At 60.7% G+C, this 13,243-nt stretch overlaps 1 protein-coding gene across 1 annotated transcript; it reads right to left on the bottom strand.

Moving 5' to 3' along the window:
- Positions 1 to 246: 246 nt before the first annotated feature.
- On the bottom strand, positions 247 to 12,543 carry LOC306957629 (microfibril-associated glycoprotein 4-like; the record flags this gene model as incomplete). Its single annotated transcript, XM_079551110.1, has 6 exons — positions 247 to 494; positions 4,487 to 4,669; positions 7,795 to 7,891; positions 8,583 to 8,743; positions 11,099 to 11,165; positions 12,538 to 12,543. The coding sequence occupies 6 exons, from the start codon at positions 12,541 to 12,543 to the stop codon at positions 247 to 249; spliced, it is 762 nt and encodes a 253-aa protein (XP_079407236.1).
- Positions 12,544 to 13,243: the final 700 nt, after the last annotated feature.

Below are 13,243 nucleotides of genomic sequence, written 5' to 3'. Positions count from 1 at the left end.
ATGGGTCTCTATGGGTTCTATGGGTCTCTATGGGTCTCTATGGGTTCTATGGGTCTCTATGGGGTCTCTATGGGGTCTATGGGTCCCTATGGGTCTCTATGGGTCTCAGTGGGTTCTATGTGCCCCTATGTGTCCCTATGTGTCCCTATGGTGTCCATGGGGCGCAGCGACGCAGCGGGGCGCTTTGCGGTGGTTTATTGGCAGGCCTTTCCCCCCCCCCCAAACCCCCCCGCGCCCCACGGCGCCTCAGAGGCGTCGGATCTTCATCTCGCTGCGGCGCAGGGAGTAGTTGAAGCCCTTCCACTGGGCCCAGTTGAGGCCGTTGGCGTAGGAGAGGTGGGCGCCCCCCAGGTAGAAGCCGTTGAGGTTGGAGAAGTGGCAGCTCTTGAACCACCAGGCGCCCGACGACAGCGCGGCGCAGTTCTGCACGTACAGGTCCTGGTCGCGGTCGAAGGTGGAGAACTTCTGGCCGTGGTGGTAGCTCAGGGAGTCGCCTGCGGGAGGGGGGGAACCGCAGCCGTCAGCGGGGGCAAAATGGGGGGCAGGGGGACACAGGGGGACACAGGGAGACACACAGGGACACATGGGGGCACATGGGGACACATGGGGACACACAGGGACCCATAGGGACACATGGGGGCACATGAGGACACATGGGGGCACATGAGGACACATGGTGGCACATGGTGGCACATGGGGACACACAGGGACAAATGGGGGCACATGGGGGCACATGGGGACACACGGGGACCCATAGGGACACACAGGGACACATGGGGGCACATGGGGACACACAGGGACCCATAGGGACACATGGGGACACATAGGGACACACGGTGACACATGGGGACACACAGGGACCCATAGGGACCCATGGGGACACACAGGGACCCATAGGGACACACAGGGACACATGGGGACACATGGGGGCACATGGGGACACACGGTGACACATGGGGACACATGGGGGCACATGGGGACACATGGGGACACATGGGGGCACATGGGGGCACATGGGGGCACACAGGGACCCATAGGGACACATGGAGGCACACGGGGACACACAGGGACACATGGGGACACACAGGGACCCATAGGGACACATGGGGACACATGGGGACACATGGGGGCACATGGGGACCCATAGGGACACACAGGGACACACAGGGACACATGGGGACCCATAGGGACACATGGGGACACATGGGGGCACACAGGGACCCATAGGGACACACGGGGACACACGGGGACACATGGGGACACATGGGGACACACGGGGACACACGGGGACACACGGGGACACATGGGGACACACGGGGACACAGGGACACAGGGACACACAGGGATGCACAGGGATGCACAGGGACCCATAGGGACACATGGGGACACGTAGAGACACATAGAGACAGAGGGACACATGGGGACACAGGGGGACACAGAGGGATGCATTGGGATGCACAGGGACGCAGAGGGACACAGGGGGACACATAGGGACCCATAGGGACACAGGGGGACACAGGGGGACACATGGGGACACATGGGGACACATGGGGGCACATGGGGGCACATGGGGGCACATGGGGGCACACAGGGACGCATTGGGATGCACAGGGACGCAGAGGGACGCAGAGGGGACACAGGGGGACACATGGGAGAACTTGTGGCCGTGGTGGCAGCTCAGGGAGCCGCCTGCGGGGGGACGGGAACGGCAGCCGTCAGCGGGGGCAAAATGGGAGGCAGGGGGACACAGGGGGACGCATGGGGACACAGGGATGCAGAGGGACGCACTGGTGATGCATTGGGATGCAGAGGGATGCAGAGGGACCCATAGGGACACATGGGGACACACAGGGATGCATTGGGATGCATTGGGACACAGAGGGACACGTGGGGACACATAGGGACACGTGGGGACACACTGAGATGCACAGGGACACAGAGGGATGCATTGGGACACAGAGGGACACACAGGGACACATGGGGACACAGAGGGACGCATGGGGATGCATTGGGATGCAGAGGGATGCAGAGGGATGCAGAGGGACACATAGGGAGACAGAGGGACACATGGGGATGCATGGGGACACATGGGGACACACAGGGACCCATAGGGACACATGGGGACACACGGGGACGCAGAGGGACACAGAAGGATGCAGAGGGACACATGGGGACACACAGAGACAGAGAGGGACACGTGGGGACACATGGGGATGCATTGGGATGCACAGGGACACAGAGGGACGCATGGGGACACATGGGGACACATGGGGACACATAGGGGCACATGGGGACACAGGGGGACACAGGGGGACACATGGGGACACATGGGGACACATGGGGACATATAGGGACACATGGGGACATATAGGGACACACAGGGACCCATAGGGACACATGGGGACACAGGGGGACACATGGGGACACATAGGGACACATAGGGACACATGGGGACACATGGGGACACAGGGGGACACATGGGGACACATAGGGACACATAGGGGCACATGGGGACACAGGGGGACACAGGGGGACACAGGGGGACATATAGGGACACACAGGGACCCATAGGGACACATGGGGACACACAGAGACAGAGAGGGACACGTGGGGACACATGGGGATGCATTGGGATGCACAGGGACGCAGAGGGACGCATGGGGACACATGGGGACACATGGGGACACATGGGGGCACATGGGGGCACATGGGGACACAGGGGGACACAGGGGGACACAGGGGGACATATAGGGACACACAGGGACCCATAGGGACACAGGGGGACACAGGGGGACACATGGGGACACATAGGGACACATGGGGACACATGGGGACACAGGGGGACATATAGGGACACATGGGGACACAGGGGGACACAGGGGGACACAGGGGGACACAGGGGGACACAGGGGGACACACTGAGATGCACAGGGACACAGAGGGGCACATGGGGACATAGAGGGATGCAGAGGGACCCATAGGGACACATGGGGACACATGGGGACACAAGAGACACATAGGGACACATGGGGACACATAAGAGACACATAGGGACACATGGGGACACAAGAGACACATGGGGACACATGGGGACACATAAGAGACACATAGGGACACATGGGGACACATGGGGACACATAAGAGACACATAGGGACACGTGGGGACACATGGGGACACATAAGAGACACATAGGGACACATGGGGACACATGGGGACACATAAGAGACACATAGGGACACATGGGGACACATGGGGACACATAAGAGACACATAGGGACACGTGGGGACACATGGGGACACATAAGAGACACATAGGGACACGTGGGGACACATGGGGACACATAAGAGACACATAGGGACACATGGGGACACATGGGGACACATAAGAGACACATAGGGACACATGGGGACACATGGGGACACATAAGAGACACATAGGGACACGTGGGGACACACAAGGACACTGAGATGCACAGGGATGCAGAGGGACACATGTGGGCACAGAGGGACACATGGGGACATGCGGGGACCCCCACAGAGCCCTATAGGGATCCCAGTAGAGCCCCACAGAGCCCCATAGGGACCCCATAGAGCCCCATAGATCCCCGCAGAACCCCACAGAGCCCCGCAGACCCCAAGAGAGCCCCACAGGGACCCCAATAGAGCCCCGTAGATCCCAATAGAGCCCCATAGGTTCCCCTTGTGCCCCCACAGAGCCCCAGTAGAGCCCCATAGAGCCCCACAGAGACCCCAATAGAGCCCCATAGATACCCACAGAACCCCATAGAGCCCCATAGATCCCCATAGAGCCCCACAGACCCTCACAGAGCCCCATAGGGATCCCTAGAGCCCCAACAGAGCCCCATAGGGACCCCATAGAGCCCCATAGATCCCCGCAGAACCCCACAGAGCCCCGCAGACCCCAAGAGAGCCCCACAGGGACCCCAATAGAGCCCCATAGATCCCAATAGAGCCCCATAGGTTCCCCTTGTGCCCCCACAGAGCCCCAGTAGAGCCCCATAGAGCCCCACAGAGCCCCACAGAGACCCCAATAGAGCCCCATAGATCCCCAGAGAACCCCACAGAGCCCCATAGGGACCCCATAGAGCCCCATAGATCCCCTAGAGACCCAATGGAGCCCCATAGGGATCCCTAGAGCCCCAATAGGGCCCCATAGGGACCCCATAGAGCCCCATAGATCCCCCTAGAGCCCCAATGGAGCCCCATAGATCCCCTGGAGCCCCAATAGAGCCCCATAGGGACCCCATAGAGCCCCATAGATCCCCCTAGAACCCCAATAGAGCCCAATAGATCCTCCTAGAGCCCCAATAGGGCCCCACAGAGCCCCACAGGGCCCCATAGGGACCCCATAGAGCCCCATAGACCCCCACAGAGCCCCGCAGACCCCAATAGAGCCCCACAGACACCCCATAGATCCCCATAGGAACCCCAGTAGAGCCCCACGGATCCCTCCGCGCCCCACACCAGCGCCGCCGTCCACGAAGCCCCCGACGTGCAGGCTGTATCCGTCCTCCTCGGCGCTGATGGCGTTGGGGGACAGGGCGAAGGAGCCGTAGGTGGCCGAGGCCGTGTTGTTCTCAAAGTCCTCCAGCTCCACGCGCAGCTCGTAGCGGCCCTGCAGGGTCAGCACGTGGATGGTCTGCAGCCCTGGGGGGACATGGGGGGCGGCGGGGGGTCACAATGTGTGGACAGCGTGGGACAGCATGGGACACCATGGGGACAGCATGGGGTCACACCATGGGGTCACACAGTGGGGTCAGCACGTGGATGGTCTGCAGCCCTGGGGGGGAAATGGGGGGCAGTGGGGGGGCACAGTGTGGGGACAGCGTGGGGACACCATGGGACTCAATAGGGACACCATGGGGGCACAACATGGGGTCACAACATGGGGTCACACAGTGGGGTCACAACATGGGGGTCAGCACGTGGATGGTCTGCAGCCCTGAGGGGGAAATGGGGGGCAGTGGGGGGTCACAACTTGGGGACAGTGTGGGGACACCATGGGACACCATGGGGACAGCATGGGGTCACAACATGGGGTCACAACATGGGGGTCAGCACGTGGATGGTCTGCAGCCCTGGGGGGGACATGGGGGGCAGCGGGGGGGCACAACATGGGGACAGCGTGGGGACACCATGGGACTCAATAGGGACACTATGGGGACACAACATGGGGACAGCATGGGGTCACAACATGGGGTCACAACATGGGGGTCAGCACGTGGATGGTCTGCAGCCCTGGGGGGGAAATGGGGGCAGCGGGGAGGGGTGTCCCCCACAACGTGGGGACAGCATGGGGACACCATGGGACTCAATAGGGACACTATGGGGACACAACATGGGGACAGCATGGGGTCACACAGTGGGGTCACAACATGGGGGTCAGCACGTGGATGGTCTGCAGCCCTGGGGGGGACATGGGGGGCAGCGGGGGGGCACAACGTGGGGACAGTGTGGGGACACCATGGGACTCAATAGGGACACTATGGGGGCACAACATGGGGTCACAACATGGATGGTCTGCAGCCCTGGGGGGGAAATGGGGGGCAGTGGGGGGTCACAATGTGGGGACAGGGGGGGGACATCATGGGACACCATGGGGACATCGTGGGGACATCATGGGACACAGTGGATGACAATGGGGGGCAATGGGGATCAGTGGGGGTCAGTGGGGATCAATGGGGGATCAGTGGGATTCAATGGGGGTCAATAGGGATCAATGGGGGCCAATGGGGATCAATGGGGGACAATGGGGGGCAATGGGGATCAATGCGGGTAAATGGGGATCAATGGGGGATCAATGGGATCCAATGGGGGCCAATGGGGATCATTGGGGGCCAATGGGGATCAATGGGGGACAATGGGGGGCAATGGGGGGCAATGGGGGATCAATGGGATCCAATGGGGGTCAATAGGGATCAATGGGGGCCAATGGGGGCCAATGGGGATCAATGGGGGACAATGGGGGGCAATGGGGGTCAATAGGGATCAATGGGGGCCAATGGGGATCAATGGGGGACAATGGGGGGCAATGGGGATCAATGCGGGTAAATGGGGATCAATGGGGGATCAATGGGATCCAATGGGGGCCAATGGGGATCATTGGGGGCCAATGGGGATCAATGGGGGACAATGGGGGGCAATGGGGGGCAATGGGGGATCAATGGGATCCAATGGGGGTCAATAGGGATCAATGGGGGACAATGGGGGCCAATGGGGATCAATGGGGGACAATGGGGGGCAATGGGGGGCAATTGGGGATCAATGGGGGATCAATGGGATCCAATGGGGGTCAATAGGGATCAATGGGGGCCAATGGGGGGCAATGGGGGATCAATGGGATCCAATGGGGGCCAATGGGGATCATTGGGGGTCAATAGGGATCAATGGGGGACAATGGGGGCCAATGGGGATCAATGGGGGGCAATGGGGGGCAATTGGGGATCAATGGGGGATCAATGGGATCCAATGGGGGTCAATGGGGATCAATGGGGGGCAATGGGGGGCAATTGGGGATCAATGGGGGATCAATGGGGATCAATGGGGGATCAATGGGATCCAATGGGGGTCAATAGGGATCAATGGGGGATCAATGGGATCCAATGGGGGTCAATAGGGATCAATGTAGGATCAATGGGGATCAATGGGGGATCAATGGGATCCAATGGGGGTCAATAGGGATCAATGGGGGATCAATGGGGACCCCATGGGTGCCAATGGGTTCTATGGGTGCTATGGGTGCCAAGGAGATCCCATGGGTGCCAATGGGTTCCCATGGGTTCTATGGGTTCCCATGGGTGCCGATGGACTCCCATGGGTGCCAGTGGCTGCCAATGGGTCTCAACAGATACCAGTGGGTGCCAATGGGATCCCATGGGTGCTGATGGGTTCTAATGGGCTCCCATGGGTGCTGATGGGTTCCCATGGGTGCCAATGGGTTCTAATGGGTTGTATGGGTGCCCATGGGTTCCCATGGGTGCCGATGGGTTCCCATGGGTGCCAATGGGTTCTAATGGGTTCTATGGGTTCACATGGGTGCTGATGGTTTCCCATGGGTGCTGATGGGATCCCATGGGTGCCAATAGGTTCTAATGGGCTCCCATGGGTGCCGATGGGTTCTAATGGGTTGTATGGGTGCCCATGGGTTCCCATGGGTGCCAGTGGGTGCTGATGGGTTCTAATGGGTTCTATGGGTTCCCATGGGTGCCGATGGGTTCCCATGGGTGCCAATGGGTTCTAATGGGTTCTATGGGTTCACATGGGTGCTGATGGTTTCCCATGGGTGCTGATGGGATCCCATGGGTGCCAATAGGTTCTAATGGGCTCCCATGGGTGCCGATGGGTTCTAATGGGTTGTATGGGTGCCCATGGGTTCCCATGGGTGCCAGTGGGTGCTGATGGGTTCTAATGGGTTCTATGGGTTCACATGGGTGCCGATGGGTTCCCATGGGTGCCGATGGGTTCTAATGGGTTCTATGGGTTCCCATGGGTGCCGATGGGTTCCCATGGGTGCTGATGGGATCCCATGGGTGCCAATAGGTTCTAACGGGCTCCCATGGGTGCCGATGGGTTCTAATGGGTTGTATGGGTGCCCATGGGTTCCCATGGGTGCCAGTGGGTGCTGATGGGTTCTAATGGGTTCTATGGGTGCCCATGGGTGCTGATGGGTTCTAATGGGTTCTATGGGTGCCCATGGGTGCTGATGGGTTCCCATGGGTGCCGATGGGTTCTAATGGGTTCTATGGGTGCCGATGGGTGTCACGTGATCTCACCCAGCCAATACTCGCCGTCGGCGCGCCCGAAGCCGTAGCGATAATCGTTCCAACCCCGGAAGAAACTGACGGAGCCATTGAAACGCTTCTGGAACACCTGGGGGTGGGGGGGGAGAATGGAGTCAGGACACACACACGCGTGTGCACACACATGTCACACACACATGTCACACACACATGCATGTCACACACACGTATGTTACACGCACACGTTACACACATCGCACACACTTCACACACACGTGACACACATGACACACATATGACACACACACACATACACATCACGCACACGTGACACACACACACAACACACACATGACACACACACACGACACATACGCACATGACGCACACACGACGCACACTCATGATGCACACACACACATGACACACACACATGACGCACACACACGATGCACACAATGCACACGACGCACACATGACACATATACATGACACACATGATGCACATACATGATGCACACACATGACACACACATGATGCACACACATGACGCACATACATGACGCACACGACACACATGACACACACACACAACACACACACGTGACACACACGTGACACACACACACACAACACACACACGTGACACACACGTGACACACACACACGTGACACACACACACGTGACACATACACACCACGCACACGTGACACACACACACGTGACACACACGTGACACACACACGTGACACACGCTCCCAAACACATGACACAGGCGTGCACACGCACGTTACACGCACGCACACGCGTGTTGCGCACCGTCCACACGTGCCCGTCGGTGCTCATGTCGCAGTAGACGGGCACAGGCAGCCCCGGCCCCGTGGGGTAAACCAGGTAGACGCCGTCCGTCTGCGCCCCCCCCGCGTAAACGTCCTGGCAATCCCGCGGCGTCACGGCCTCACACGGCAGGGCTGGAACGGCTGCGGGGAGCAGGGGGGGCAGCGGGGGCAGCGGGGTCAACGGGGTCAATGGGGGCAGGGGGGGCAATGGGGTGGATGGGGGCTGTGGGGTGGATGGGGGCAGGGGGGTGGATGGGGTCAATGGGGGCAGGGGGGGCAATGGGGTGGATGGGGGCTGTGGGGTGAATGGGGGCAGGGGGGTGGATGGGGTCAATGGGGGCAGGGGGGGCAATGGGGTGGATGGGGGCTGTGGGGTCAGTAGGTTCAATGGGGTCAATGCAGGCAGTGGGGGCAGGGGGAGCAGTGGGGTCAATGGGGGCAGTGGGGTGGATGGGGGCAGAGGGGTGGATGGGGGCAGAGGGGGCTGTGGGGTGAATGGGGTCAATGGGGTGGATGGGGGCAATGGGGTGGATGGGGACAATGGGGGCAATGGGGTGAATGGGGGCAATGGGGGTCAATGGGAGCAGTGGGGGCAGGGGGGTCAATGGGTTGAATGGGGGCAGGGGGGGCTGTGGGGGCAGGGAGAGCAGTGGGGTGGGTGGGGGCAGTGGGGTCAATAGGTTCAATGGAGGCTGTGGGGGCAGGGGGGTCAATGGGGTCAATGGGGGCAGTGGGGTGGATGGGGACAGGGGGGGCAGTGGGGGCCAATGGGGGCAGGGGGGTCAATAGGTTCAATGGGGGCTGTGGGGGGCAGTGGGGTCAATGGGGGCAATGGGGGCAGTGGGGGCAGTGGGGTCAATGGGGGCAGTGGAGTCAATAGGGTCAATGGTGTCATTGGGGGCAGTGGGGTGAAAAGGGGCAATGGGGTGGATGGGGGCAGTGGGGGTTGTGGGGTCAGGGTAGTCAATGGGGGCAGTGGGGTGAATGGGGGTGAATGGGGTGAATGGGGGTGAATGGGGGTGAATGGAGTGAATGGGGGTGAATGGGGTCGATGGGGTGAATGGGGGTGAATGGGGGTGAATGGGGGCAGTGGGGTGAATGGGGTGAATGGAGTGAATGGGGGTGAATGGGGGTGAATGGGGGTGAATGGGGTCAATGGGGTCAATGGGGGCAGTGGGGTGAATGCGGGTGAATGGGGTTAATGGGATGAATGGAGTGAATGGGGGTGAATGGGGTCGATGGGGGTGAATGGGGTCAATGGGGTGAATGGAGTGAATGGGGATGAATGGGGGTGAATGGGGGGCAGTGGGGTGAATGGGGTGAATGGGGGTGAATGGGGTGAATGGGGGTCAATGGGGTGAATGGGGGCAGTGGGGTGAATGGGGGCAGTGGGGTGAATGGGGTGAATGGAGTGAATGGGGGTGAATGGGGTGAATGGAGTGAATGGGGGTTGATGGGGTGAATGGGGTGAATGGGGTCAATGGGGGTGAATGGGGTCAATGGGGTCAATGGGGGTGAATGGGGTCAATGAGGGTCAATGGGGGTGAATGGGGTCAATGAGGGTCAATGGGGGTGAAAGGGGTGAATGGGGTCGATGGGGGTGAATGGGGTGAATGGGGTGAATGGAGTGAATGGGGATGAATGGGGGTGAATGGGGGGCAGTGGGGTGAATGGGGTGAATGGGGTGAATGGGGGTGAATGGGGTGAATGGGGGTCAATGGGGTGAATGGGGGCAGTGGGGTGAATGGGGGTCAATGGGGTGAATGGGGTGAATGGAGTGAATGGGGGTGAATGGGGTGAATGGAGTGAATGGGGGTTGATGGGGTGAATGGGGTGAATGGAGTGAATGGGGGTGAATGGGGTGAATGGAGTGAATGGGGGTTGATGGGGTGAATGGGGTGAATGGGGTCAATGGGGGTGAATGGGGTCAATGGGGTCAATGGGGGTGAATGGGGTCAATGGGGGTCAATGGGGGTCAATGGGGGTGAAAGGGGTGAATGGGGTCGATGGGGGTGAATGGGGTGAATGGGGTGAATGGAGTGAATGGGGATGAATGGGGGTGAATGGGGGGCAGTGGGGTGAATGGGGTGAATGGGGTGAATGGGGGTGAATGGGGTGAATGGGGGTGAATGGGGTGAATGGGGGTCAATGGGGGTCAATGGGGGTCAATGGGGGTCAATGGGGGTGAAAGGGGGCAGTGGGGTCAATGGGGTGAATGGGGGTGAATGGGGTCGATGGGGGGCAGTGGGGGCCCAATCCCCCTCCGTGACCCCAATCCCTCCCATGGCCCCCTGTCCCCTCCCCACCCCCCAAATCCTCCCAAAGACCCCAAATCCCCCCCCACCCCAATTTACCCCCCCCCATGACCCCAATTTCCCCCCCCACGACCCCAAATCCCCCCCACAATCCCAAATCCCCCCCCCACAACCCCAAATCCCCCTCTGACCCCAAATCCCCCCCCCCACGACCCCAACCCCCCCCCCCAACCCCACTGACCCGCAGAGGCGATGGGCTGCGCCCCCACCCTGGGCAGACCCCAAAGCACCGCCACCGCCACCAGAACCTGAATGGGGACACAGTGGGGCGGGGGTCCTTATGGGGTCCTTATGGGGTCGCTATGGGGTCATTATGGGATGAGGGTCCTTATGGAGTCACTATGGGGCTGGGGTCCTTATGGGGGCGCTATAGGGCTGGGGTCCCTGCAGGGTGGGGTCGCTTATAGGGCCGCTATGGGGCTGCCTGTAGGGTGGGGTCACTTATAGGGTTGCTATGGGGCGGGGCTCCCTATAGGGTAAGGCCGCTATGGGGCTGCCTATAGGGTGGGGTCGCTGTGGGTCCGCTATGGGGCCGCTATGGGGCTGCCTGTAGGGTGGGGTCGCTTATAGGGCCGCTGTGGGGCAGGGATCCTTATAGGGTGGGGTCACTTGTAGGGTTGCTATGGGGTGGGGCTCCCTATAGGGTGGGGTCGCTATGGGGCTGCCTGTAGGGTGGGGTCGCTGTGGGTCCGCTATGGGGCTGCTATGGGGCTGGGGTCCCTATAGGGTGGAGTCGCTATGGGGCTGCCTGTAGGATGGGGCTCTTTATAGGGCCGCTATGGGGTGGAAGTTCCTATAGGGCGGGGTTGCTATGGGGTTGCCTGTAGGGTGGGGTCGCTTATAGGGCAGCTATGGGGTGGGGGTCCCTATAGGGTGGGGTCACTATGGGGCTGCCCGTAGGGTGGGGTCGCTTATAGGGCCGCTATGGGGCAAGGATCCCTATAGGGTGGGGTCGCTATGGGGCTGCTATGGGGGGGGGGTCCCTATAGGATGGTGCCGCTATGGGGCTGCTTGTAGGGTGGAGTCCCTATAGGGACGCTCTGGGGTGGGGATCCCTATAGGGTGGGGTCTCTATAGGGCCGCTATGGGGCCAGGGTCCCTATAGGGTGGGGTCACTTATAGGGCCCCCATGGGGCTGCCTGTAGGGTGGGGTCCCTATAGGGATGCTCTGGGGTGGGGATCCCTATAGGGTGGGGTCTCTATAGGGCCGCTATGGGGTGGGGGCCCCTATAGGGCCGCTATGGGGCCAGGGTCCCTATAGGGTGGGGTCACTTATAGGGCCGCTATGGGGCTGCCTGTAGGGTGGAGCCCCTATAGGGATGCTCTGGGGTGGGGATCCCTATAGGGTGGGGTCGCTATAGGGCAGCTATGGGGTGGGGGTCCCTATAGGGCCGCTATGGGGCCAGGGTCCCTATAGGGTGGGGTCGCTATGGGGCTGCCTGTAGGGTGGAGCCTCTATAGGGATGCTCTGGGGTGGGGATCCCTATAGGGTGGGTTCGCTATAGGGCCGCTATGGGGCGGGGGTCCCTATAGGGTGGGGTCGCTTATGGGGTCGCTTATGGGGCCGCTATGGGGCAGGGGTCCCTATAGGGCAGCTATGGGGTGGGGACGTGGCAGTACCTCCATGGCCGCTCGCTCCCCTCTGCCCCACACGCGGCCCCCAGCCTCCCCCGTGGGTGTGGGGTGTGGGGTGGGGGGGTTATGGGGCCCTTTTAGGGGATTTGGGGGGGGGGGGGGGGGCGTTAACCCTACCGCTGCCGGAAGGGATTCGTTAATGAGTGCTAATGGCCTTAATGAGCGCCGCTGGGGGGGGGAGGGGGGTCTCTATGGGGCACTGGGGTCTCTATGGGGTCCCGTGGGGTTTATGGGGTTTCTATGGGCTCTCTATGGGTCTCTATGGGGTCCCGTGGGGTTTATGGGGTCTCTGTGGGGTCCCTATGGCGTCTCTATGGGATCTGTGGGGTCTCTGTGGGGTCTATGGGTCTCTATGGGGTCCCGTGGGGTTTATGGGGTCTCTGTGGGGTCTATGGGTCTCCATGGGGTCCCGTGGGGTTTATGGGGTCTCTGTGGGGTCTCTATGGGTCTCTATGGGGACCTGTGGGGTTTATGGGGTTTCTATGGGATCTCTATGGGATCTCTATGGGATCTCTATGGGGTCCCGTGGGGTTTATGGCGTCTCTGTGGGGTCTATGGGTCTCTATGGGGTCCCGTGGGGTTTATGGGGTCTCTGTGGGGTCTCTATGGGTCTCTATGGGGTCCCGTGGGGTTTATGGCGTCTCTGTGGGGTCTCTATGGGTCTCTATGGGGAGCTGTGGGGTTTATGGGG

This window comes from Tetrao urogallus (assembly GCF_951394365.1).
Source record: "Tetrao urogallus genome assembly, contig: scaffold_118, whole genome shotgun sequence".
In the NCBI taxonomy this organism is placed as follows: Eukaryota; Metazoa; Chordata; class Aves; order Galliformes; family Phasianidae; genus Tetrao; species Tetrao urogallus.
This window is presented reverse-complemented; position numbering and strand designations above follow the sequence as displayed.